The sequence below is a fragment of the Anopheles coustani genome, chromosome 3 (assembly GCF_943734705.1).
Source record: "Anopheles coustani chromosome 3, idAnoCousDA_361_x.2, whole genome shotgun sequence".
Classification (NCBI taxonomy): domain Eukaryota; kingdom Metazoa; phylum Arthropoda; class Insecta; order Diptera; family Culicidae; genus Anopheles; species Anopheles coustani.
The window spans coordinates 19,572,907-19,597,793 of record NC_071288.1 but is presented as its reverse complement, the minus strand read 5'-3'; the positions used below and the strand labels follow the sequence as shown (position 1 = coordinate 19,597,793).

The window sequence follows — 24,887 nt, the reverse complement described above, 5'->3', positions numbered from 1 at the left end:
GTTTATTTGGTACATTCCAACAAGCTTACACCGGGTCTTGCATTGTACCAGAGAATTACCACAAAATAGGAAAAGGCAGCAAAGTTAGCACTAACTACTTCTGTCACATACCACCGCTGCAGTACGCAAGCAGAAAGTCCCGTTGCAGCTACTATTGCTGTTGCTGCGTTGCTGCACAGTTGATAACAAAGTTGATGAAGTTTGTGCTTCCTCATTGATAAATTGAATCATCAGCAGTGCCAATGCAAAACGATAACTTTGCCGCTTGGGGTTTTCGAATAATTTGCGACCCAGCTCTGCGAGTCGACCAAACGCGTACAACTTCTCGTGGCCAGCACACCCCGCCTGCGACTCGGTCGCAACAAACTCGAGGAAGGTGGAATAGTTGGACAACTTTTCTGCAGACCCCACCGTTCCACCTAGCGAGAGGAATAACGGGACAAGGAGCGCAGTGCAAAGCGTTCTGGGTTGGACGTGGAAAATTTAGATGCCAAAGAGAGTGACCTTCTGACGCTGACGCTGCTTGCAACGCATGATAGCCTGGTCTGCCATTGACAGCTTAGTACACAGTACAATAAAAGGAGCTAACTTTCTATGTGAAAAGTTGCGACATTTTTTATTTGGGTTCTCTTTTTTTCTCCCTGGTATTTCACTTTTAATGCTTCCAACAAACGTATTAACGTACGACAAACGGACGCCGGAACAATTGAACCACTGGACGTTGGTTTACACTTTATTTGAATTTCTCTTGCAACTATTCCGCTTCGCATTAGCTAAAGAAAAGGCTAGGCATGTAATGAGAATGCGTGTTTACTAATACGGATATGTGTGACGGACTAACAAGTCGTGATTATAAAAATCTTGATATGATAAACAAATTTCTTATATTTTTATACATGTATTAAGCTACAGATAATACCTGACTAATAACACCTTTTCTTTCCTTTCTTTGCAGGATGGTGTACCTTCATTGAATCAGTTAGATTGGTTGTATTACATCAATAAAAACTCTATGCCAAGTTTGAAATCCCCAATGATAATTATGGTGATGTGTAAAAAAGAAATTCATTAGAAAAGGATAAATCATTTGAGAATCGGACTGTTGAATTGTGTAGGATTTTTATGGTGGATAGTTGTAATAATAATTTAAATGTAAAAGCAATTTTACCAGCATATGCAGCAAACTCTACATCATCGCAAAATTTTCTTTTGTACTATTATTTTCTTTTGTTTTATCAAATTTATTTTTCTATTGTCCTTTAAATAAGTATATCTCTAGCGTTAGTAGTTTTTATTTCAAAAAGGTGAATGAATCTGTTCAACAAATCTACAACTGATATTAGTGTGCGAGAATAATAACCGTGCGAAAAGTGTTGCGAAGCAACAGAGCGAGTGAAGTAGTCCGAGTGTAGTGTATGGTGTACAGGTGTTGAGCCTAGCATGGAAATAGCGAGCGCGATGGATAACATGATGAAAAACAGCATGGGACTTCACGATGACCGGTCGTCCCGCAACAGCAACAGCAGCAGTTCCGGTGAGTGCACCACATCTGTAGTAATAATGTTTTCCTCGGCATCAAAAAGCTCGTACACCGTGACGTCGGCATGCCCGGGTGTGCTTGATGTATGCTTTTAACTAACGCGCTCCCCAAGCAGGCGGTTCCGGCAACCCGCTACATTCTGCCTACAATCGACACTTGCAAATTGCGATAATGAGTAAAAGGCAGTAAATTTGTCTTCTTAACGTTTTTCCCTCGCGTCAAAACCGAGAAGCACCCGGTCGGGCATGACAATGCCGTGCACCGAACAATGCTCGGGTGCCAAAGTGCTAGTAAGGAAGCCTAATGAACACCGTCGCCCCCTCCCCCACCCCGCTCAGAGTTGGCAAAAGGTTAATGCACATGCATATGCACCCAAAGGCGGCGCAGTCGACACTCCAATTTGGAGCTCATTCAAAATGTAGCAGAGACTGTGTGGCGCAGCAGGTATGTTCTTTACCATCCGAGCCTTTTTCGACCCCTTTTGGTGATGGAGAAAGGAAGGTGAGCCGACTATAACGATTCGTTTTCCGCACACCGGGTGCACACCGGGCGTACCGGTGACAAAGTGATGCACCTGGATGATGCAGTCCTTGCATGCATGCATACATGCACTTATTTGGTCTTCCTGCTCGGGAGCTGCGCATCTCAGGAGAGTCCGACGTGCCGTGCGAGTTGGTTGTGCTTCCGTTCTGCCAGCGTGAAGTTGCAAATTACGAGAAATTCATGTGGTGTGGGACGTTCCTTTGTATGCACCCGGTGTTTCATGACTTAAAACTATCTTTGCCACAATCTTGATGTTCGGGGAAACGTACTAAACGTCTTGAAAAATGAGCTACAGTCGTGTTCAGGTTATACCACAATTTTAACAATTTGAAATTAATACCATTTAGCGTTAGCTTTCGTAGTATTCGAGCTTATCTCTGCAAACGACTACTTTATGCAACCCGACATCCAACACCTCCGCCCGACCGAGGCGTTTGTGTCAGCCCGCATAGAACATGGTGGATAACCACAGCTTCGGACAGCTCAATTATATCACTGCCCTTCGGGTAATGGAATTAGCAACGTCCTGCGATTGGTTTCCCTTCCTCTTGCGGCGCCTTTCCGGCGCAGGGTCCACCAGACCTTGTACTAAGATAATTATCATTATATCATCATTCGGCTGCACTGCCGAGCCGCTCTATCCTCAGGTGGTTTAGAAACGTCGCTCCCCTAGATCGCCATGACAGCCTGTGTCCGCGCGTTTGGAACGAAAATCAATTCCGATCGCAATTTTATGCTGATACGATGATAATTGAGCATGGCAAGTAGTGTATGGGTGTGTATGTTCCCGTCGAGCGGCCGGTGTATGTATTTGCATCTCCTAGTCTGCGTGTTTAGCGTCGGCTGGAGAAAAGGTGATAAACCTTTCGGGAACGACATGTAATTACACAATCCGATCAATATTTTGGATCATCTAATAAAACTTATCGCTGCGCCGCATAATAAAGACGACGGTTTATGGCGCGCTCGGGAAGATGAATTATTCCAATCGAGTCCATCATCGCTCGTGTAATCGTAAAACGCGCCAGAATGGTCCGATTTTTCTTCGGCACCTCACGAAAGTACCACCACGAGCGGGCCGAAATGGCAGCTTCCGGACGACGGAAAGGAATCGGCACTCTGAAAGTGGCGCTCCCATGACGCCGAGCCCGAGCGGACCCTCGTTTTGGGATCAATTTGAAGCCAATAAAAGAAGTATTTTTATGGCCGACAAGTTCACTCCGGAAGTTGTTTTGCGAAAGCGGATCATCGAGATGGAAGTAAAAATAAACGTGCCCGGGCTTTTTGGCGAAGTGTGCGTTCAGGAAGCGACCACCTCGGGGACATCGTCAGGAAAAGGGCGGCGGGGGCTGGATTTAATGGAAGGAATGTACACGCATACCTACACGAAGCTGTTTCAGCGTTGGAGATTCACTAGACGGCTGTAAAGTTTTGCTCTACAAAAGGGAAAAAGGTGGCATGCCTTGTACAGTTTTCTAGCCGTTTCGTGGGTTCGCCCAACGACGGCAGATAACCATCCTTGATTAATCCAATAACAGGATTCTTCGGGTGATGCTCCGCTCATAGTCGTGTCGGAACCTTTTACTTCTTCAGTCAAATATCCGGCCTGGTCTAACCCAATCCCGGACCCCGCAAGGGCGATTGCAAAAAGGCGCTCTCGAGAACATCCGGCCTCTGGCACCAGCATATCCAAACATACGGCTTCCTGCGGGGGGAGGGCCTTCCGGTTCTGGGATCAAGCCATCGCCCGACACGATGGAATCCATTCCACTCGGGATGAAGTACGAACCCTTCCGGAGGGCATGAAAAATGATCCCAGCCCGAAGGACGCCTGTGAGACGGGGCAAATTGATACGTGTAAACTTTATTGATTTCCGTGATCTTTAAAGGGATGTTCAGTTTATTAAACTGCTGGCAACCAGAATAAACTAAATGTGGACAATACGTTTATAACAAGCATTTTCATAATTTTGTTTTCTCGGATTGTAGCTTTTTACCAGAGAATAAATGCCAAATGGCTTCTGGCTGCATTTTTTATTCAGTAATACACCGAATCCATATCACATTCGCCGTTCGGAGGAAAATCTCGTTAAATCAATCCATCCGAAAAACGAACACGCCGCGAGCGTTTCAACCTACGATGGATACTAGCAAAAACGGCCTGTGGATGCTGATTTTAAACCAAATTTATTCAGTCGATCAAAAACATTTCCCTCATACCGAGCCGGATACGTTTGTTTTCGAAAAATAGAAAATGCAATGGAAGGAAAATCTCGTACCGCTTACACAGCCGGAAGAAATGAAAACAAAACTCTGCTAAACGATACAAACCGATCCCGATGGAATGAAAAAACAAACCAACCATCTAAAAAAGAGAGGAGTACGTTGTCCATGTCCATTTTTTCCTGGCCATCCGCATGTCAAATGTATGGGGAAACCATTTGTTTCTTTGTAGTTTTTTTTGTTCTCATAAGATTTCCCCCCGGTCCGTTCTTTTTCAATGGACAAAGATTCTGACTTTCTATATTTTTCCACACGGTCAATGCGGGAAAAACTGGATTTTTGCCCGTGGGCTTCCGAATTGGGACGTATTTTTCCAGCTGTGGATGGATTTTCATCCGCATTCGATTTGATCGGTCCGTTTGCTTAGCTCATCTCCAATACGAACCACATCGATCCCGGTGAATTTCCTTCGGATTAGGTTTTGTAGTGAAAATTCTACGCGATACGGTCTGCGCAAATTTTCGATACAAGCTAGACAGTGTTTTTAAATTAAAATGGTTTAAACTACAGTTTAATTACTTAAATTTAATCTTTGATTAGCTTACTGTCGCAAATGTTATTTCGTTAGATTTTAATAATACAATAAAAAGATTATGAAAAAAAGCTTGCGGCTTAAAACTTAATTGATATCTAAAATTTCAAATGCGCTACATTCGTTTTATAAACTATCATACGTTACTTTACACAACCTTTTTTTAAATCAGAGTTTTTGCGTAACGGTTTTAAAACGAACCCAAAACGCTCTTTTAGATTTACTACGGAATGTCAATAAAATACACAAATCCATAGTTCTCAATATGACGAACTCTTTCGTACCCATACATCTAAAGCCGGAAATTGAATTTTTCTCCATTAATGCATCACCGAGTATGAGCCAGCGTAGAATTATTGCCATGGAAACATGATGCCGGGATGATGTAACTCCTTTTGGATGATTTATCCGAAGGTTGGAGTAGTTGTTTTTCCTTCCCGTTTTTGTTTTGCTAAATCCAAATGGCTGTGGCTTGATCTATTTTAGAACGCCATATTTTTCCCCTCACCATCACGTAATTTAGGCGTTTTCTCTTTCGGTTAAATTTTACAGAACGTCAGAGGTTGTTGCGTAAAACGTGAGGCTACAACGTTGATTGAATTGACTGAAACACGATAGCGCACAGAGCAGATCGCTTTATCACTCATCCACTTGTGGATGACGTTGAAGAATGCTATCGTTTGAATTTGCATGCCGTTCTACATCCCATAAAAAAGGCCTTTTCCATCATCCGCTTTATTTATGGCGCCGTCGGGCCGAATTTGGCCCGTAAGAAGTCCTTCGATTGATTCCGTTTACCGACTCCCCCTCTGGCAGATGTTGTTTGTAGTTGCGAAAAAAACGCGAAAAGTGGCACGTCCTAATGGCAGGTGGCGCGGACAGATGTGTCTGGCTGGCTACACAATCACACTCACGCGTGGGCACGCACATGTCGTCACGATTTCGCCCGTTGCATAAATATTCGATGGGCGTTCGAGGAGAGGTCCCTGTCAGCACGGAACGCGCACGTGAACAATTCCATCGCTGCCAGGTGGGCGACCGGTTGATAAAGACAAACGCCAAAAGTTGCCGCACCAAAAGCTGCTCGTAAATTCCGTCAACGGAAAATGGAAGACGGTGCTAGTGCTGTTGTGGTTAGACCTTTCGTTTTCTTATTTCGCCACCACGGTGAGCCACTTGTACCATGCCGTATCGCATCATCTCGGTCGGGAATCGATATTCCAGCGCACGAATTTTCCTCCGACGCTCGAACAACGGCGAGTGCCACGGCGAGCAGGTATGCACGGAGCGTGCCTAATACCACCCGGGAATTCGCACACCTTGCCATCGTAAAGACTGCTCGCTCTGCTTTCCGCAGCTCAGATTTAACCTATCCGCCTGCCGCCCTTTGGAGTTCCCTTTTTTCCACTGGCGAAATAACATTGGGATGCGGAAGACCTTCTAGAGAGGAAGGCGCATAAAAAATCACTTCTTGATGCTCTTCAGTCGTCCGACTTCACTGACAAGTAAGAAGACAGTAGACAACACCCACACACACACACGCGCCATCTTGCAGTTTGTTGTACTCTCCTCGCTTGCCACAAAACGGAAAAGATAAACCCGTGCGTTGCAACCGTTCGTCGCTCGGAAAAACGAAAACAGAAAAAAACCAAATCCCCCGCACTCGCTTATCACAAGCAGCTGTCAGAAGCAGACAGTACGTACCTGTCGGGTACATATCTGTCCCACCAAACCGTTGCTGGTTCCCACGGTGTGCGCCGAGTGGAGGAACGGTATTACGAAAGATGAATTTGAACCATATATAAATTTACCGATGATCCTTGCGTGACGTGTCGGTTCGTAAAGGTAAAAACGAGATTTAAATCTCGTGCCTCAGTTGTCCCGCGCGCTGTCGGTGTTCGTGAAAAATGCAAATCTATAAACATACTTCAAGCAATCTGACATTGGCATCCCTACGTTGGAGTTTTTGCCGAGTCGTGCGTCGCAAGGGGACTAGCTGAGCCCCGGGAAAGCAACTCTGACGGCACACGTTACACGGCACGAGCATTCGGTGGAAATATCTTTGTGAAATGTTGGTTGGAAAAATGGCAGGCGAAAACAACATCATCCTGTGTGGTTTTTTTTTTCTTCCCCGGTACAACATGGAGACGCATGGTCGTTGATGAAGCGCGACCGGCTTGAAGGATGTTATTTGAATTTATTGATACAGTTTTTCTTGCTTGCTACACGGCAGCGGACCGGAAACGAAACCAACCATCCATTGCACATTCGAAATAAACCGCGCCGAAATGATGAACCATTCGGTGATTTGTTTTTTTTTTTCGTTTCCATCCTTCAGTCACGGCCGAGCCATTGCCTTTCTCTTACGTCTTTTGTGCATTTATTTTCCATCCACGTTACGTAAATTAACGATGACTATTTTTCATGCCGCTCGTTACGGAGCGGCTTAGCGATGTAATGAGAGGATATGAGGTAGCTCCCTGCAGCGGTGAAGAGGGGCGGGATTTGGTGGAATAAAAAATACATTCATCCCCCGGTCCAAGCTTTACTCCACCAGGAAAGTGAAGTGATGAATATCAATCAGTGGCAGTGTGCGGTGAGTTTTCACCGCGCAAAGCAGGCCCTTATTTTTGGTAATTTTTTTGTTCGCTTCTTTCGTTTCCACTCCGCTCGTTCAGGCTGCCCTTTCCCCGTTTTCCGGTCAGTGCAAAAATGGGATATTCTAATCAGAAAGGATGTGAAAATTATCCTGCATCCATTAGGGGCGGGTTTTCGCCAGCCGCAGGTTCGAGGTTCGGTGGCCCGAGCACGTAAAAGGATAACGACTTGCGGCGCACGAAAGCGCTGCCTAATGAAGCATGAACGTGGGTCAAAGGGGAGGGGAGGGGGGGGGGATGTAAAAAGCGATCGGGGAAGGTCGAAAACGCCATTGTTTGGTAGCAAAATCGATCGCATTATTGCCTCCGCGGGAGCCAAACCTAATGGAATTCGCAAGGCAAATAAATTAAATGACCATCCATTGGCTTTTGTTTGTTTGCAATTGACCATAATGAATTGCAAATTGGGAAACGGAAAAGAAAGCTCGAATTTAAAGCGATTTGGCATTTTTATTACATTTTAACTCGTTTACCTTCCGCAGGTTCACCCACAGTAGTGCACGAGAAGAAGAAAATGCTGGACATAACGCGCGATAGGCCAATCAAAATTGCCGTCCGAGTGCAGGTTCCCGTGAGAGATCATCCAAAGGTCAGTAAGAAACAATGTGAATAAAAGTTTTTTTACAATCTTTAAAGTAATGTGGGCGTTTGGGAGTTACAGTGTCACCGCAGACATTTGTAATGGCCTTTCCCTTTTCTTCTCCTCCCATTCAATTGTCACAGTTCAACTTCGTCGGCAAACTGCTCGGTCCCAAGGGAAACTCACTAAAGCGGCTGCAGGAAGAAACGATGTGCAAAATGGCCGTCCTGGGCAAGGGTTCGATGCGGGACCGCAAGAAGGTAAGTCGCCGACCACACGCAGAGCCGCAGCAAACCAACCCGAGCATTACTGTATCGATTATTAACATCGTCTTCTTCGCTTCCGTTGTTGTTGTTGTTGTTGGGCAGGAAGAGGAGCTACGACTCAGCGGAGACCCCCGCTATGCGCATCTGTCCGAGGACCTGCACGTGGAAATCTCGACCTACACCGCGCCGGCCGAAGCACACGCCCGCATCGCCTACGCCCTGGCGGAAGTGCGCCGGTTTCTGGTTCCGGTAAGTGCGAAAACGACCAACCCGGCATCCCGTTCCGAGGGGCCCTCGGGAGTGTAACTTTTACGCGTTTTCCACCGTGAGTCCCACCCGCTCGCCGCTTCCCCCGCGAAGCATGAGTCCAACGCGATGTAGAATGGCTTATTATGCCACCGTGGTTCTCGGGGCGCTTTTATGAAGTACTTTGGCGTACGAGCCTCAACTCGCCCGGTCCGATCTTGTCGATTCTAAGAAAAGGCTAGCACAAGCACGATTCTACGGTAGAGCACAGGCCAATAATGCTTTAAAAGCACACTTAACCCTTAAAGCTAGGTTCAAGTTCGGTCCCAGGCGTAACACATTGGTCGGTGGGATTAGCCCGGCGTGATGGACTTTGAGACGCGTGTCTTCGCAGTCATGTTCGCATCATGTTTCCGTAGCCCGTTGCGACTAAGTGCACTTGCACTGATAGACGAGCATGGCGAGGCAATAAGTGAACCCGGTGCCTTGCTCCGGCCGGGTCTTGTTTAGTAAACGTCCGGAGCAAAGTATCAGGCTTGCCCGAGAGAAGGGAAATCCAATGATAACAGCATTATTACATCAAACTCCCAAGCACTTCGGTAGCACGCCGGGAGGGCGATGGAGACGGCGATAGTTTCAGCTCAAGTTTAAGTGGTTTCTGCTAGACAACCAGGGACAAGGGAAACGACCACAAAAACAACCGTAACAAGGATGTACGGTAAAACTCACCATTTCCGGTTGTTGTTTCATGTCACGTTTTCCAGCAAACCTCGACCTGCCCTGTGCTCTCATCCATCCCGGTCCCTTGAAGTTTGTTGATCGCCATTTTTTAATGAACAATCCCTTCTGCCAGGTTCAGGTTGGGAAGGACTTAAAAAGTCGTACAGCTGTACAAACATCCTTGAACTTGTGATGAACGGAAACAATTCTTATCTGGCTACAACGGGACGTTTCCTAGAATCCTGTTATAGTTTTCTCGAACTGGTTTTGAAACGAGCGAACTGCTTCTATCTTTCTCTAGAGGCAACTCCTAGCAGAAGAGTAGAGATTCTCGGCTTTTTCGAATGTAGAATTAAATAACTTTATCAATATCGTTCATCGGTCAGAATCGAAGTTGGGTTTTTGTTTGTACCCATGATTATTTCACCTGCCATACAATGGCTGCACTCTAGTTTTTTTTTGGAAGGATATAAATCGAAACGACTTAAGAAAGTTTTTTAATCATTTATTTTATTTATGGAATTTTTATTTGCACTCTTTCAAAGGATACGCCACGGTTAGTTGTACGCTATTAAATTCTACCCACAAAAATGCTGAACCTTCTGCTCCTCATCGCATTTTCCAACGTTTAGCGAATCTTTTTACGACCATTTTCTTCTGCTCCCGCTTCGTTCGTTCTTCCGCCCTTCTTTCGAACGAATCGCGCACCGCGGTGCGATTGCAAGCGGAAAGATTGTGCACATAAATTAATTAATAAATGACACCTCTGCAGTTTGCGAACGGAAGTACATAATTCCCCTAAGTGCTGTTTGAGTCGAAATTAAGGACATTTATTTCCAAAGTCGAGCAAACGCAGATGTAACGCACATAAAATCTGTGAAACATGGTTGCAAGTGAAATCATGCAGCCCAGTCCCGTGTAAATCTTTTGGCCAAGGTTTGGGAGTAGTAACTTGAAATGTTGGAGCATTAAGGATCCAATTAGATAAGATTTCCTTTTTCACGAAATAATCAGTAGTTTTCGCTCAGTGTTGTTGAATTATTGTTATCTGATCTTTTCATTATAGTGTAATCATGTTTCAACAAGTCCAACCTTAATAGAATATCAGAAACAACACTGGAATCTATTAACAATTAAGTTACATTGAATATCAATCCATTTCTAAAACAAATTTGAAACCAACTTCGACCAAACTGAGTCTCGAAATATTCAAGTGACCCGAAGATAAATGGTCAAATAATTACCGCCATTAGTAAAATGGAATTGGTTAATGTTGGGGGCAAGTGTTACCATTTTCTCGAGATTACCTTCCTGAAGCCGGCAGAGAAGATCCCAACGATTATCTTTGTCGGCAAGTACTCTTACGGGCTGTGGAAAGCATGAAGCGGAAGTAAAACGGTTTTACCACTGATAAAAAGTCTGAGCTTGGATCGCATGAATTTGGAGCGCCAAGGCAAAACATTCGGATGTTAGAAGAAAGTGTAGAACAGGTAACATTTATACAATGGCGCAAACGAACCTTTTTAAATGGCGTTATCCCAACTGCATGTATCCATTGGCTTTGTGTGCCATGCTGAATCATCGCGGGACCTTTACTTAGAGCCTCACTGTACTAATGGGAGACACAAAACGACAGCATCTTACCTTCCATTGAGGATGACAACGTGTTACAAACGCTCCGCCGAACAACGACGGCTTCGGGGAAGAAAAATAATGCACGTAAAACGCACTTCAATGGATCTTCAGGTAATGCTTGCTCCTGGTGCCGATGAGAATAGACTCACTGCCGGTCGCATCCTTCAGCTCCCGACAAACACATTTACTAATGGCTGAAAAATGTTTCCAAATCCCCGAGCATCGGGTCGTTGGTCATTAAAATCAATGTTACAGCACAAATTTGCTCCACTCGCCGGAATCAGTCCCCGGTCGAAATTTCGATTACAATCAATTCCGAACACGGCATTCGTTCGAAAGGGAGGGACCGATACGGGGACGACGGGTGCTTTTCCCTTTTCCCACAAACACTCCTCGCCGGTTAGAACATGGAACCTTCAATTAGGAAAAGGGAGAGCACGAAATTGGGCCAACGCTGCGTTGGCGAATCCGTATCGAAAAATAGCTCCCCGTCGCCGGCAAAGTTTCCCCACGTCGAGGAGTTCGTGTTTTCTTCTCTTTCTGAAAACTCTCGATTATCCAACCGACACGCAGCATCCGACTCTAAGGAATCCATTTAAATTGTACCGTAGGAAATTCGCTTCTCAACCGTCTCGTCTCGTCCTTCGAATGTGCGATTGTTTGTCACAGCGCCAAAGGAAGGACCTTTCGAAAGGAGCCAGTCCTGAAGGTTACACGTGGAATGTGATGAGATTCCGTTTGTTCCGAATGGTGGTGGGCGGGGGTTTTGCCGAAAGAACAAAATTGCCAAATACGCACATTACATTCCAACCCCTTGCGGCCCCAATACGCCTCCCAACGACCCCCCGGCTCCGAATCTAAATCACATCAAACAAAAAGGCGACCGAAAGGCTTTGCGCAAAAGGGCAGAAGTTGCGTTGACGGCAACCCAAGAATCGCTCGTTTTGCGAGCGACTGCTTTTGTGCTCGATCGAAATGAATTCCGCAAGACGCAAAAGGTTCCTTCAAAACTAGCCCCAAACCCGTTCCCTGGGGAGAGGGTGGAAACCCCCCGTTCCATCGGAGGAAGCTTTTGGGATGTAATTTTCAAGCTTGATATGATACGTCCTAATGACAACTGCTAAATGGTTCCCGGGCCATGCCCTTACGATTATGGCCGGGTCAGCGGGCACGGTAAACAAGAACGTTAAATCCAATGGTAAAACGATAAACGACCTCAGTGACGTCGAAGGCGGTACCACCGTGGGCGCATACCTTTCGAGAGGGAAATTTCCGGCCCCGGTTGTTCATTTTCAATTAATTCTTCCACAAAACTAGCGGCCCGCGGGTGCCTTTCGAGCGAATGCCAACGAGCCGTTGTTTCGAGAAAACCCCAATCCGAAAGTACCTTTCACCCGTTTGGGGAAAACGGACGAGACGTAGCTCACATCGAGAAACACCTTTTGCGAAAGGTGAATGTGGCCAAAATCAATTAGCCCGATTGACGTTTCCGAAACGGTGCCTTTGGGGCCAAGTTTGACAGCGTCCGACCAGATCGTCCTTGAAGGATACACCGGACCAAATACAATCTCGCCACGGAAAACGCTCCACACACGTGTCCCCACCGTCGATGCTTTGATGTTACAGAATTACATCCGACGGCAAAAAGGCAACGAGCAAATGTGTTGACTTGTCGTCAAAATCTCGTACGAAATCAAAGCGAACGGTTTCGTCCCGAGACCGCCCGAGATTGCCCGAAATGATTTATTGACTGCGTGGTGGGGGTAGGAGAAGGTCCCACCACGATGGTTGACGTCGGTGACGCGGTGTAGGGCAATTTTCAAATTGAACAACAATCCACCGCAATACCGTACCGCTTGGCTTGCTGACGAATCGAGAGGCAAAACAACTTTCATCCTCGTTCGATCGATGCTCGGAATGTGAACGGTTTCGGGGCCATGTTTGTAGCTTGGAGAAAAAAGTGCCCAAAAAAAAAAAGTTCATTCCAACACACGTTCAGCACGTTTTCTTTGAAGTGTTCCTTCAATTTGAAACTAAAAAAAGCTATCGCTCAAAATGACACGTTCCTACGGTTTCGGGGCAGAACCGAACGCACTGCAAAACCATGCATTTTAATGCAACTCACGCCGGGTGGGGGCCGGAATGTATCCTTTTGGGAAATCAAAACCGGTGTGAAAGTGTGAAAAAGTAAACTTCTCAACCGGACGTTCGCACCAACATCAAGGACCGAGGGTGGCTGGGAAACCAAGCGCTAGTGAAATCACATTTCCACCTCATAAATTACGCCTCACGACACGCCTCGGAATGGCAAATCGTTTCAACGACACTCGGACGCCGGGTTGGAATGGAAGAAAAAGCTTGTCAGTGTGTGGTCGTTGGAAAAAAGGGGCTGGTTTTGTTTTTCGTTGGAATGGAAAACTGGCACTAGCATTGTGGAGATGTTTTATTGTGAGGCGCTTTTTGTTCCACTCTCCGAGACAAACCGCGTCAGCTTCGGAGCACGGCGTGTAGATGACACGTTCGTTTGTCAAGTGGGTTGTGAAGTCGGCGTTGGAATCGGACAACGATCCCCTGTGGAAAGTTTCGTTTCAGTTTTAGTTTATTCTTCCACACACGATAATTTTACGACGGACGTTTTTAAAGAGTACTGGATGAAGCTCCAAATTTAACTTCCAAACTCTTAAATCAAAGCTACCGAGAGTTCGATAAATCTTCATCACTGACGTGCAGTGCATCGTCGTCGTTGTCGGGTCATTCAACCGCGCTAAACAATCGCCCACGCCCTGCCAGTAACACTCCGCTCATGTCCAGTGTGACGTCACATAAATCCCAATTAACAAGATTAGCTATCCGATAACTCATGCCAGTCACAATAATCTCGGAAGTCCGACGTTGGCTACGAACTTCGCTCGAAGTTCTTAGCGAATCTCTGCCATTAGGATACGGAGTGAATTAATTTGGTCATAAATTCTTCATCAAAAGGCTGCGAAAACATAACCAGCTGGGTCTATGAACATACATAGTGAGCCTGGAACGCAGATGCCAACGCCAGCTGGTTCCGCTGGTCCTCAGAATTGTCCATTTTTAATCCTTAACATAGTATGGCGCACACCACACTTGTTTAAATAACTTAAGCAAAGGCTAAGGGAAATAAATCAGGGAACGGAACGAGAATCAGCAGGTAGAACCTTACAAGGTTCACCAAACAAGCAGGGAGGACACTGCCCGTCGACTTACGGACCAACGAGGAGTGTCCGGTAACGAGGGTATGTCAGAGTTGAGCCCGATCCGACGAACTCCGGGCACGGTCAAAAGAGCAAGTCATAAAGCTGAGCGCCAACTGAGAGTTAACAATTTCTTCTCCCCAAGCCCGTCCCCCAGGGAGGCCAGCATTCGTCCACACTATGGACACAGTACACCCCCCCCTCCTCTCCTCCTCACCCTGGCGAGGGGGGGGAAGTTTTTGTTGAGCGTGATGGATGCATGTTGCTACCGCTAATAAAACGGTTCAGGTGGTTTGATAAATGGCTTCCCCGACCGGGTCGACGGCGTGGATGGCTGCGGGCGGTGGCAGAAAGTTGAAAGGCGACTAATCGGGGTGGTCGGAGCTACTCTCACCATCACACAGCCACCGTTCTTTATCGCTTATCATCTTAGCTTTGTTTTGCACCAGCGCGGAGTTGAGTGTTTTGCGAGGAACGCGCACCAGATCGCCGATGAATCTTATCTTCCACCGAAAGCTTTCATCTCTCCCGGACGGGCAAGGCACGAACGCGGCGCACCCAAAAGATGTCATTTTTCATCGGCCCACTGTCGTGCCCGCGATTATGACTAAATCGAAGTTAAGTGCCCTGGGGTGGCATTAAAATGCTACCGGCGGAGCGATGATGAATGGACGCTGAGCGAAACAGAAAAATCGTTTTTCGCCCAACTTTCGTGCTGGTTCGTGTAGGTGGATGGCGAGGTTTCGCAAACATTGTCTTAGACATTGGTTCTGCTTTTTCCCAATTAAAACCGAAAGCGATATTTTCACTTTGAAGTGAACGTAAATAAAGTTAATTGGGTGACATTTTATCTTCCTTCTGCTTCACGAGAGTTAAACAACGTTTTTGAGTGAATGTGAAAATAAACATGTAAAGATACTTTTAAAAAAGTCACATAGAACTTAGCCTAAAGCGATTCTTATAACTAAATCATTTCTTCCACCCACAAATTCTCTTTCACACGAATAAATTCTCAATTTCATCTACTCAACATCAACAAACAGATGAGATTGATCCAGCTCGTGCTCATTCCTAAATGAGGCTTCCCAGCCGCTTTAATTGCATACTAATGTACACTGAAATGAGTAAATATTTCGACATGTAAATATTGGATTAACATACATTTTATCTTCACCGCATCCCCGGGGGCATCGTTATTTGCTTTTCATTCTGCTTTTCCATCATTGAACTGCGACGCTGACGCCCACATTTTCCTTCGCTTTAAAGTTTAACGAGTCGGGTCGTGTGCCGGGTCTTTTTCTGCTCAATATCTTCCCGCCGACCCACACTCCTGCCCGTTGAGAGCTCAGCGCCAGTAGATTGTTATTCGTGCCCGTTCGAGGAAACGCAAATAGTAGAGAAGATTTAAATTTTAGATATTCTTATCCTGTGCGCTGCGAGCCCGGCACGCCCGACGTTTCCATCGCCCCGCAGTCGCTTTTTCCATTTTCCATCGGATCAACCGCAGCGTAAGAAGCGCCGGCTTCCGGATTGAGCAACTCCGGTCGAAGCCGGCTCGACGGAGTGTCAGCAGATGGCGGGCCCGTTGGAAGGGAAGAAATCATTCGATTGGTTCACCGATTGGGCAAACAGTTTGCCACTCGGCACGAACCCAACCACGAAAGCGATTTTCTCTAGCTCCCCACCCCCCACCCGGCCCCTGGCCGAGGACCTGTGCTTTCGAACGGAATGGGCAAAGCAAATGAGGTGAAATATTTCTTCCCGCTCTCGAGCGCAAGGGATACGGGATGGACGGAAAAAAACGGCACGGAGCCACGAGTGTGCCCTTGAGGAACACGCGCCTCCAACTGATGAACCTCGGGCGGAAACGCTCTGCACAAGCTCGAGGAAAACTATGGCAGTCGGCTTCGCCTTGGCCACGTGACAGTCGAATGTGCGAACGTGCCGAAATGCTTCAAGTTGTTGCTGTCGGGGAAGATTTTCTCCAGCGCTCGGAATGGTGGTCCCGGTGCTGGTGTGATTGAAGGACTTCCTCTTGCCACGATTCGTTCGTGACCGTTAGCCGTAAGACAGTTTACTCTCCGGATCAAGATGGGCCGTTTTTTTTCACTTCACGTAACGTTATTTGTGCCAGATTTGTCCAAGATGGGTCAAAGTACGTGTATCTCCGCTTTAAACATGGAAACATTCAACTATCTTTTAGATTACAACGTGTTTCAGTATAAGTTAGTACCATAATATTTGGTATTTGACTATAAAGTAAGGCACTTGAGGTATGTAGCGTTTAAAAAATTTAATGTTTTTATTTAAGAGTCAGAATTTTATGTTTTTGAGAGTGTTTCCTCGGTCATCGGTTTACAGTCGTTATCTTTGACCTTTCATCAAGATATCAGTTAATTTTCCAACTTCAAATGTATGACTCTTCTGTGTTGCGTCAAACACAATGTTACATGAATGCAGCATAAGACAGTTATAACATGAAAACTGTGATTTAAAAAATCATAAAATTTAATATACCCAAAACATCCCACACTCTCTGCTACAGAACTATTACTGAGCACGTTGTAAAGTATGTCAAACCGTGGGACAATGTCATCACAAACTCCAACGAGCAGGGAGCACGGGAAAATTTATGCTTCTCCCTACCCACACCCTTCCCCGGACGTACCGTCAATTTGCATCCGGGCGGGAATTTATGCGGCCACAGTCTCGAGAGGATATGACTCAGTGTCAGTACAGTCACTTTCGCCTCCGTCCCAAATTGGATGCGCGAGTACTCGTGGAAGCCCCGCTGCGAATCCTGCCCAAAATGAGGACCCGGCGAGGGCCACTTGACGCGCGATACAACGCAATTACTCGCCTTAATGGAGCAGCAAAGTGGAGGCTCGTGTACTTTGGGGCTCGTGCCGGGCAGAAGTTGTGTCACTTTCGCAAGTTTCGGTAATCCTTCCGAGAAGGCGGTCTTCCACCGAACGGCGGTTGTAAGTCACCGAAACGGATCGGCCGACCGTGTCCGCCTCGTGCCGGAACGTTAATTAAACATCTTTTAGGACGCTGAAATGGTTAGTTTGATTTGGTAAGCTTTCTATTGGTGAAAAGTTTCCCTTCTAGGCAATAGAATTCGTTTGATGTCAAATAAAAGTTCCTTCAATGCTAGAAAATGTTTGAAAATATTCACTCCGAGGAAAAGTGCATCGGCTGGAGCTGGCGTTTTAATTTATTACATTCTGTTATTGCAATTTGTTACCAAAACAGAACTCGCTTCATTTTTAACTGCTGCATTGTACATTTATTAATGTGTGTATACCATTTTACTTTACCGTTTTACCTATAACTGTTTTATACAAGAGTTTAAAAACCTCTTTTCAAACATCTTCTACGTTTGATGTTTGCTCCGACGAGCTCGTACTTTTTCACTTCTTGCGCTCACCGAGCTTTAATCTATTCAACTGGGCTTAGACAGGGAAAAAGTGTCGAAACGAGAAGCCCTGTAATATATCTTTTCAATGGGGCTTTAATGCTCCATTACCACCGAAGGCATTACCATAATCAGCTGCAATAATCATTTACACGTCGTTATCAATCCGGGTTTTTATTCCGAACCAGCGAATAGAGCTTCCTCTTTTATGCCAAACGGCCTTCACATACCAGGTCAGGAGATGTACGATAGGTTTCGGCAATTTCCAACAAGTGCTGCTTTTACGAATGGCCTTTATGTCTCTGTAGATTGCTGTTTTTGATGCTACTTCATTCGGATTTACAATTTCGAACTTCTATGTTTTTGATTTTGAGCGTCCGCGATAATTTTCTTTCACGCTGTTTGATTGCTATTTGAATCGAAAAAGAAAAAGTTCAGTTGTTCGGGAAATAGAACCACAAGTTCTGAATGGAAAATCAATTCTTTATAGATAAAGCATTCTGATAAGGATCAATTTACCGGTCATTCCGGAAAATATTTGCTCGATTTGCTTAGGTTAATCGTGACATTGATTTCATTAGATCCTTGAAGCAATTTAAAAGCAAACACCAGACATGAATTGCTTGTAAAAGTTCTATTCTCTGTCGCTCTGTTGCTTGTAAAACTTCTATTCTCTGTCGCTTTAAGTTTTCCACCGACACCAGGAAATGGTACAAAAGTCATACTTTGTCAAACTATCAGCAACAACGCTAATAAGAGATGAAAACAAAAAATCCCCACGAGCACAAAGTTCTCGCCAACGTCGTTTAAGAGCCACTTGCCTAAGCCCATTCCGACGGAATGCATTCTCCTCGGCCGTATCGGTGCAGCATCTTCTCCATCGCTGCAGTGATCACGTTTTCCGCCCACTTGCCTTTCAATTTGGCGGTCTTCAATGTCCCTGCCGGAAACTAATCGGATTATGCGCCGGCGAGCGGATTGCGAAATCACTTTTCTAGTTTTCTCAAGCTTCTTAGGTCCGTTGGGAAACCGGGTTGCCCTTACGGCATCATTGACACCGAAGTTGCAGCCGACACAAGGGGGGAAAAGCTTTCTGCACTTTCCGAAGAAACGGTGCGGATGCTCGGGAAACGCGGATAATTTCTCACCCCTTAAGCCGAAGGGGATGGATAGTTTAAATTGTCAACATTTTAATCCATTTATGATAACGAAAGGGTTCCCAAAACGCTTCGTATAGCTTATGCGAACTGGGTGACCCGTGCGGGAAGCTGGTTTTTCTTTATTTTGCTTGATTTTTCTCCTGCCTTCTCTTTGAAATAGGTATGTTTTAATTCTAATTGTGTGAATTTTTAAAAGTCACAAGGTGATTTTATTCCTCAATGGAATATAAATAATTCTTCAGAAGGAAGATGCATTGTTCGTCTTTCACAGAATGATATCGTTTCTGTTGGCATTGTTGTGCACACAACAACAGATCCCATCTCAATAGTAACGATATCAAAATCTGCATTATGAAAAGCTTCATATTGTCATTGGCTTACACTTCAAGAAAAGGCTTGAAAACGTGCGGAAAGTAACGTGAAAAATAATAATAAAAGTGATGTAAGGATGTTATGATATTATCTGTCTTACCAATTGCGATGGTATGGTGAATGGAAGAATCCAATAAGGTGGTTTGAATTCAGGGATAATAATCAAACTTTTCTTTTTTCATATCAACTCCGCTTCCTTTGTTACAATAGCTGAATACGCCTCTTCCTTCCTGGTATTACGGAAAACTCAGCAAATAATGGAATTCCCAACAAAGTGCTCGTTTCTCCAAATGTTTACATTTCGTTTGTTGCCACTGCGGCTACATTCATCTGTTCGTTAGCTTCCATCTCTTTTTGATGAAATCTTCTTCAGGTTTCTGTGGGTGAAATTATTTTTTGTTCCTCATGTGGTAGCTTTTATGTCACAAAAGATGCGGTGTGGCATTGGTGCAGCATTACGGCACAAAGGATGAGCGTAAATTTATCTTATTTCATCAAACATCATTAATGCTAGTTTTGAAAAGATTCACACGAACGGCTCTCGTGGTAGAAGCCATGCATGCCGCATTCCAACCGTCATCAACGTGAAAGTGAAGCCATTCCAGGTGCTCGGAGTGCACAGGCGGAAAGAGTAAGAGAGCGTTAAAGTACCCAGTTCCTCCATCAAAGGACCGCCACCCAGGACGGTGACGACGGTTGATGAGTGTGTGGGCTACTTGTAACAATTGGATGTGTATCACGCTGTGCTTCATGTGCACGCGAAGATAAATGCACCCGGAAAGGGACTGGAAAAATAATGCAGCCAGTGCAGCTGCGAATGTGTTTCAGTGGAAAGCGCACGCTACAAAAGACCGGGCGTGGTGCGGCTTTCTTCGCTGCGTGATGGCGAGACGCCCCTTGGCTCACCTAGTCACAAAAACCGGGGACAATTCATTTGCATATTTTATAGAAATATGCCATCGTAATGGTATGTGCACTCCGGGGAACAAATAGTCCTCGCACCATCTCGGAGTGGAAAAACACTGAAGCAAACCGGCGGAGTTGGGAGGGTGAGTGACAGATAAAAAGTTAGAAAAGGGTAGCGAAAGGGTGAGTTGCAGAAAAAGAGATGGGAGTAGAGAGAAAAAAAACACGCAAACGTTAACCACACTCCTTCCCTTCCGCCTCGACGGAACGGTTTTGTGTCATTTGCATGATGATTTGCTATTCTTCTGTGCCGGTACCGGGGAAAGGATGGCCGCGTGGGAGCGTGATGTTTTATGCACCCCTTCCCTCCATGTCGTCGCACGGCAAACACACCGAACGGCGGGAGGATGAAAAGGCATTGGAAAAATGTATCATCGCTTCCGCTGCTGCATTCACTCGGGCTCGGTGATGCTGATGCACTTGAACCGCCCGCGCCATTTGAACCCAACGAGCATCGGGCCGTTTAAGGACTTCTGCGAAAGGGTCGGAATAGTTTGTCCTGTCCACCCGGCATTTGATAATATTTCAGTGAAAAATGAATCCTGATGAGACAAATTGTGTTCCCGTCTGTGTGTTTGTTCGTGTTTTAAATCAGGCGTGGTTTTTTTTTTCCCCGCAGCCCGATGTCAGATGCAGCATGATTTAATGTAATGTTATGCAAAACGAGTCGCGAGCAAGTGGCCCTCTCGTATGACAACAAAATGGCGTTGTTGGTAGAGCGAGAATGGCGGTGCTTGTTCACTTTACTTTTGTTTGTCTCGTTTTTCAATCAATCACGTTTTATGTGCATAGTTTTCATCTCGTACCTAATCGTGTGTGGTCGTTAAAGATGCTTTGAAATGACGGTATCCTTTAAGTGGAATATTTTTCCTTTCCCTGAACTTTTTCCCCTCAGGACTATCACGACGACATTCGACAGGAGCAGATGTGGGAAATGCAGGCACTAAACTCACAGAACGGTAAGGACGCGAGCGATGGCTGAAAATGTCAACCGAATTTAATTCCGTCCAAATTCATCGACTCCGCAGCGACCAGCAACCTGACGGCGGCCCATGACGTGAGTCTGAACGGGGCCTGCGGCAACGGGCTCGGCACCAACGGTCTCAGCATCAGCAGTAGCGGAAGCAGTTGCAGCACCGGCAGCACCGGAAGCACGGCCAACGGAACCATGTCGACCAACGGTGGCACCACGCTGGCCAATGGCGCTGGCGGCGGTGGTCTGAACGGTGTGGTCAACGCCGTCGTCACGAACGGCGGTTCGGGGCTCGTCACCGGAAGCACCAACCCATCAGTGACGATCGGCGTCGGGTCGGAACTCAGCAACGGCACGCAACCGACCGCCTCCGTCACGGAGCTTCAGCATGTGACCAGCTCGCTAACGGTGAGCAAATGATAAACATAGCAATTAAATGTGACTGATAACGACTCTCGGTATCGTTCTAGCACCATCACCATCACCAGCACCATCAACAACAACAGCAACAGCAACAACAACAACAGCAACAGCAACAGCAGCAGCAACAACAACAGCAACAACAGCAACACCAGCAGCAACAACAACAACCGCAGCAGCAACACCATCAATCCCAGAGCCAGTTCCTGACGGGCGATACGGACATGAGCAGCCTCCTGCAGCCGATGGACGTAAACATGGCGTCGGCGAATCATTTCGTGAACTGTAAGTAGCACCCAGCCGTCGGAACATAAATTCCCCGCCCCCCGGACGGGCCCATCCGGAAGTGACCATTGTCTATCGGGAAAACAGGTGTTGATCCGGAACCGTGATTATGTACCTTCCGGCAGGGTTGGGATTTTGTTTGTGTTTGATCAAGATGAACAATCAACATAAATTATGATGTTGTTTGCCAATTCATCCTGTCTCGTTTGAACTTTACGAGCAGTGTTCTGTTTAGAGCTAGAACTAGGGAGGATTTCTGAATTAGATAATCGAAATGGAATGTACATACACTATCTAAGAGATCGGATATAGGTGAATAATAGATAAATAGACTGTATGAAAAGTTCCTTGCTTTCAACAATGAAATTGAAAATGTATATTTAAATCACTAATTTTATTTCAAACACTTGTCACTAAAATACGTTATCAAAATATTTGTTAAAACTTGATGATGATTTAAATGTAAGATTTAAGAAGACTGATAGAGAAACATCTCGTTTATTTTTTTGAGTTTCGGTTCGTTTTCTAATTTTTCTCTTTAAAATAAACAAATGACAAACAAATTTAATTTGTATCTAGCAAGTTTTCAACAAATTAAATGTGTCGCCCCAGAAAGTTTCCTTTAGCTTTATCAGTCGTGCTGGTTGTGGGTTTCATTAAAAATAAGCTTCTGAACTACAACTTTCTACTGCTCCCAGGATTGTGGTCTTAAGGAAGCTCCGCTCTGTTTAGTTTCATTAACTTTTAGGTGCAAGCGTAGTCAGCTGCAAAGAGCAACCTTTTTAACTCACTTTAAAGCACGGACGTTAAATTGCAATTTATTCCTCTTTCAAGCTTTCTCTATATTCTAACGAAGTTTGTGCTTTTTTTTTACTTTTTTATTTCGTTCACTTTACTTTAAAACCACAGCCCTGCCTACGAGCGACCTAGAGGCGCAAACACTGGCGTTCGTCGAATCGGCCAATGCATTCCTGCATCCGGCGCTGCGTGGCGTGAAAGCGGTAAGCTTAGGTAAGTTCACTGCACCGCCGCATTGCGCAGAAAGGGACGCAAAACAGGCGAAGAAGTAACTACAGAGCAGTATGGATGGGTGCCGGAACAGGAACCGGAAAACTAAAATGAAAAACCAATCCCAACCGATCTCAGTGTACATTGGCGGGGTTGGGCGTGTGGTAAAAAAAACAGTAACAAAACGACACAGAATAAAAGAAGCAAAGTTCCAACTCACATTACTCACCGACATGGGGAGGGTATCGGGAGATGGCGGAGAAGTGCGGATGCGGTATGGATGCTGGCGGATGCTGGCTAGCGTTTAATTTTCCGGAAAGTGTAAAAACAAGAATAAACCAACCCATCCCACACCCCTTCCGAAACCCCGGGCCCTCCCCCCGGTGGGAAGCGTATTCTCAATTCTCATTCATTCATGTTTGCCATACCATTTTTTCTCCCCTCCCCCCCACATTTTTCCACGCTCGCCGCAGCACGCAAGCGGCCCCTGCTGGGAGGACCCCGGTCGACCATGAACCCCACCAAGCGCACCGTGATGACTCTGATTGCACGTGCACGCACCGCCCAGGCCCTGCACGGTTCGCGGACGGCCCAACCCATCGGCGAGTAAGTGTACCACCCTCTCGTTCATCGCTCCCTTCACCCTCTTGCTGTTTCTATCTGGCTTAAATATTTTTAGTTTTGCACCTGTTACAAGTACTAGCAGTTTTTTTTTTCATCTACGTTTTGTTTTAATTTTAAAACAGAGCCCAGTTTTGTGCTGGCGCGGAGAACTTTCAAACTCGACGCCCATTGTTCGGCTTTCAATTTTCCTTCCTCGATTTTCCGTTTGGTTCGCCGACCATCGCCGTTTGCTAATTATTCGTTCGAAAATCGGTTTGGATGGGAGTGAGGTGGGCCTCGGGGGGCTTGCTTGGGCATGCGAGATCCTGGATGGAAAATTAAAAATCGCTTCCGCTTCGATCGAGTCATGTGGGATTTTCCTGTACGATGCCTTTTTTTGGTTCGCTTAGCTTGGCGAAGCGTAAAAACCTTCCCTCCTCGAAGACTCTCGCGCGAGCTCTTTGTCCTACGATGTTGTTTTTTCGAGGGCCGCCTGTTATCCATAGACCGGAAGAGCTTACTAATAACACTGTGTGTCCTGTCTTTTCGGCCCAGACCAATACAGGTGATCACGTCGCCGTTAATTCTCCAACCGCCGCTGGACTTGCTACAACCAAATGCGGGCGCCGGCGTTGCCAAGGAGAACATCCTGCAGGGCGCCTAAAACGGCGATGCGACGGCCGTTTCCCCATCCCGTTGGGGCACCAAACTCAAGGTGTGTGCTTGTGTGTGCGTTCGTGCGTGTTTGCTTGTGTATTTTTAAGATGTGTGGAAGTGTATTCAGCTGGTTGTACCATTGAGGGTTATTTTGCTAAATTAGTAGCGTAGGAAACTTCGGCAATGTTATTTTACGATGTTGAATATTGTCATCAATCAAAAAGTTACTTCTTCACTTTGCGATAAATCATGAATCCACAACGCTTCCTTCACAATCAATAAGAACTTAAGAATTTGACACTAAGACAAAAGGTGAGTTAAGAACTATTTATGTTAGTATCGTAAGCTTTATGTTAGGCTTGTTTTTTAAGCTCTCCTAGGATTGAATTGGCATTGAGTTACTTTCATTTCACAAGGAGCTAGTTTTCCAACAGTTGAAAGTAGCCAGTTGTTCAACATTGTCCGTAATAGTTCTTAGATTGGATGGAAATAATCGGCAACCAAGCAAACTCCTTCTTCCGCCTGCCTGGCTGCTGCAAACAACGCCGTAATTTACCCATTACAACCCTTGTTGGAACTTCAACAACAGCTCGACCGAATCGACGGGACGCAAAAATGGCGTTCAATAAACGATTTTATTTCTCTGTTTCGAACAACTCGTATCGATAGCGATGTTTGCAGGCGACGCGTCCGAAGATAAGCGCCCGGGAAAAGTTCGGGGGAACCGTACCGAAGGCGACTATCAAAGCCAACCGCAAGACAAGCGGGCGAGAGGGGGTGAGGCGGGAAACTTTTCGCT

The 24,887-nt window shown here is 45.8% G+C and overlaps 1 protein-coding gene across 1 annotated transcript; it reads left to right on the top strand.

Moving 5' to 3' along the window:
* The first annotated feature begins 1,440 nt into the window (after positions 1-1,440).
* On the top strand, positions 1,441-24,095 carry LOC131258488 (putative uncharacterized protein DDB_G0277255). The gene is made up of 11 exons (XM_058259814.1): positions 1,441-1,534; positions 8,038-8,144; positions 8,279-8,395; positions 8,504-8,650; positions 21,038-21,101; positions 21,171-21,523; positions 21,586-21,671; positions 21,735-21,820; positions 22,730-22,831; positions 23,302-23,434; positions 23,987-24,095. The coding sequence occupies exons 1-11, from the start codon at positions 1,441-1,443 to the stop codon at positions 24,093-24,095; spliced, it is 1,398 nt and encodes a 465-aa protein (XP_058115797.1).
* The last annotated feature ends 792 nt before the right edge of the window (positions 24,096-24,887 follow it).

Excerpts from the sequence above, each read along its gene's own strand:
- LOC131258488 (XM_058259814.1), top strand. The coding sequence starts at position 1,441 with ATGGAAATAGCGAGCGCGATGGATAACATGATGAAAAACAGCATGGGA. Across the intron at positions 8,651-21,037 it reads TGCGCCGGTTTCTGGTTCCG|GACTATCACGACGACATTCG; the intron begins GTAAGTGCGAAA and ends TTTTCCCCTCAG. Across the intron at positions 21,821-22,729 it reads GGCGAATCATTTCGTGAACT|CCCTGCCTACGAGCGACCTA; the intron begins GTAAGTAGCACC and ends TTAAAACCACAG.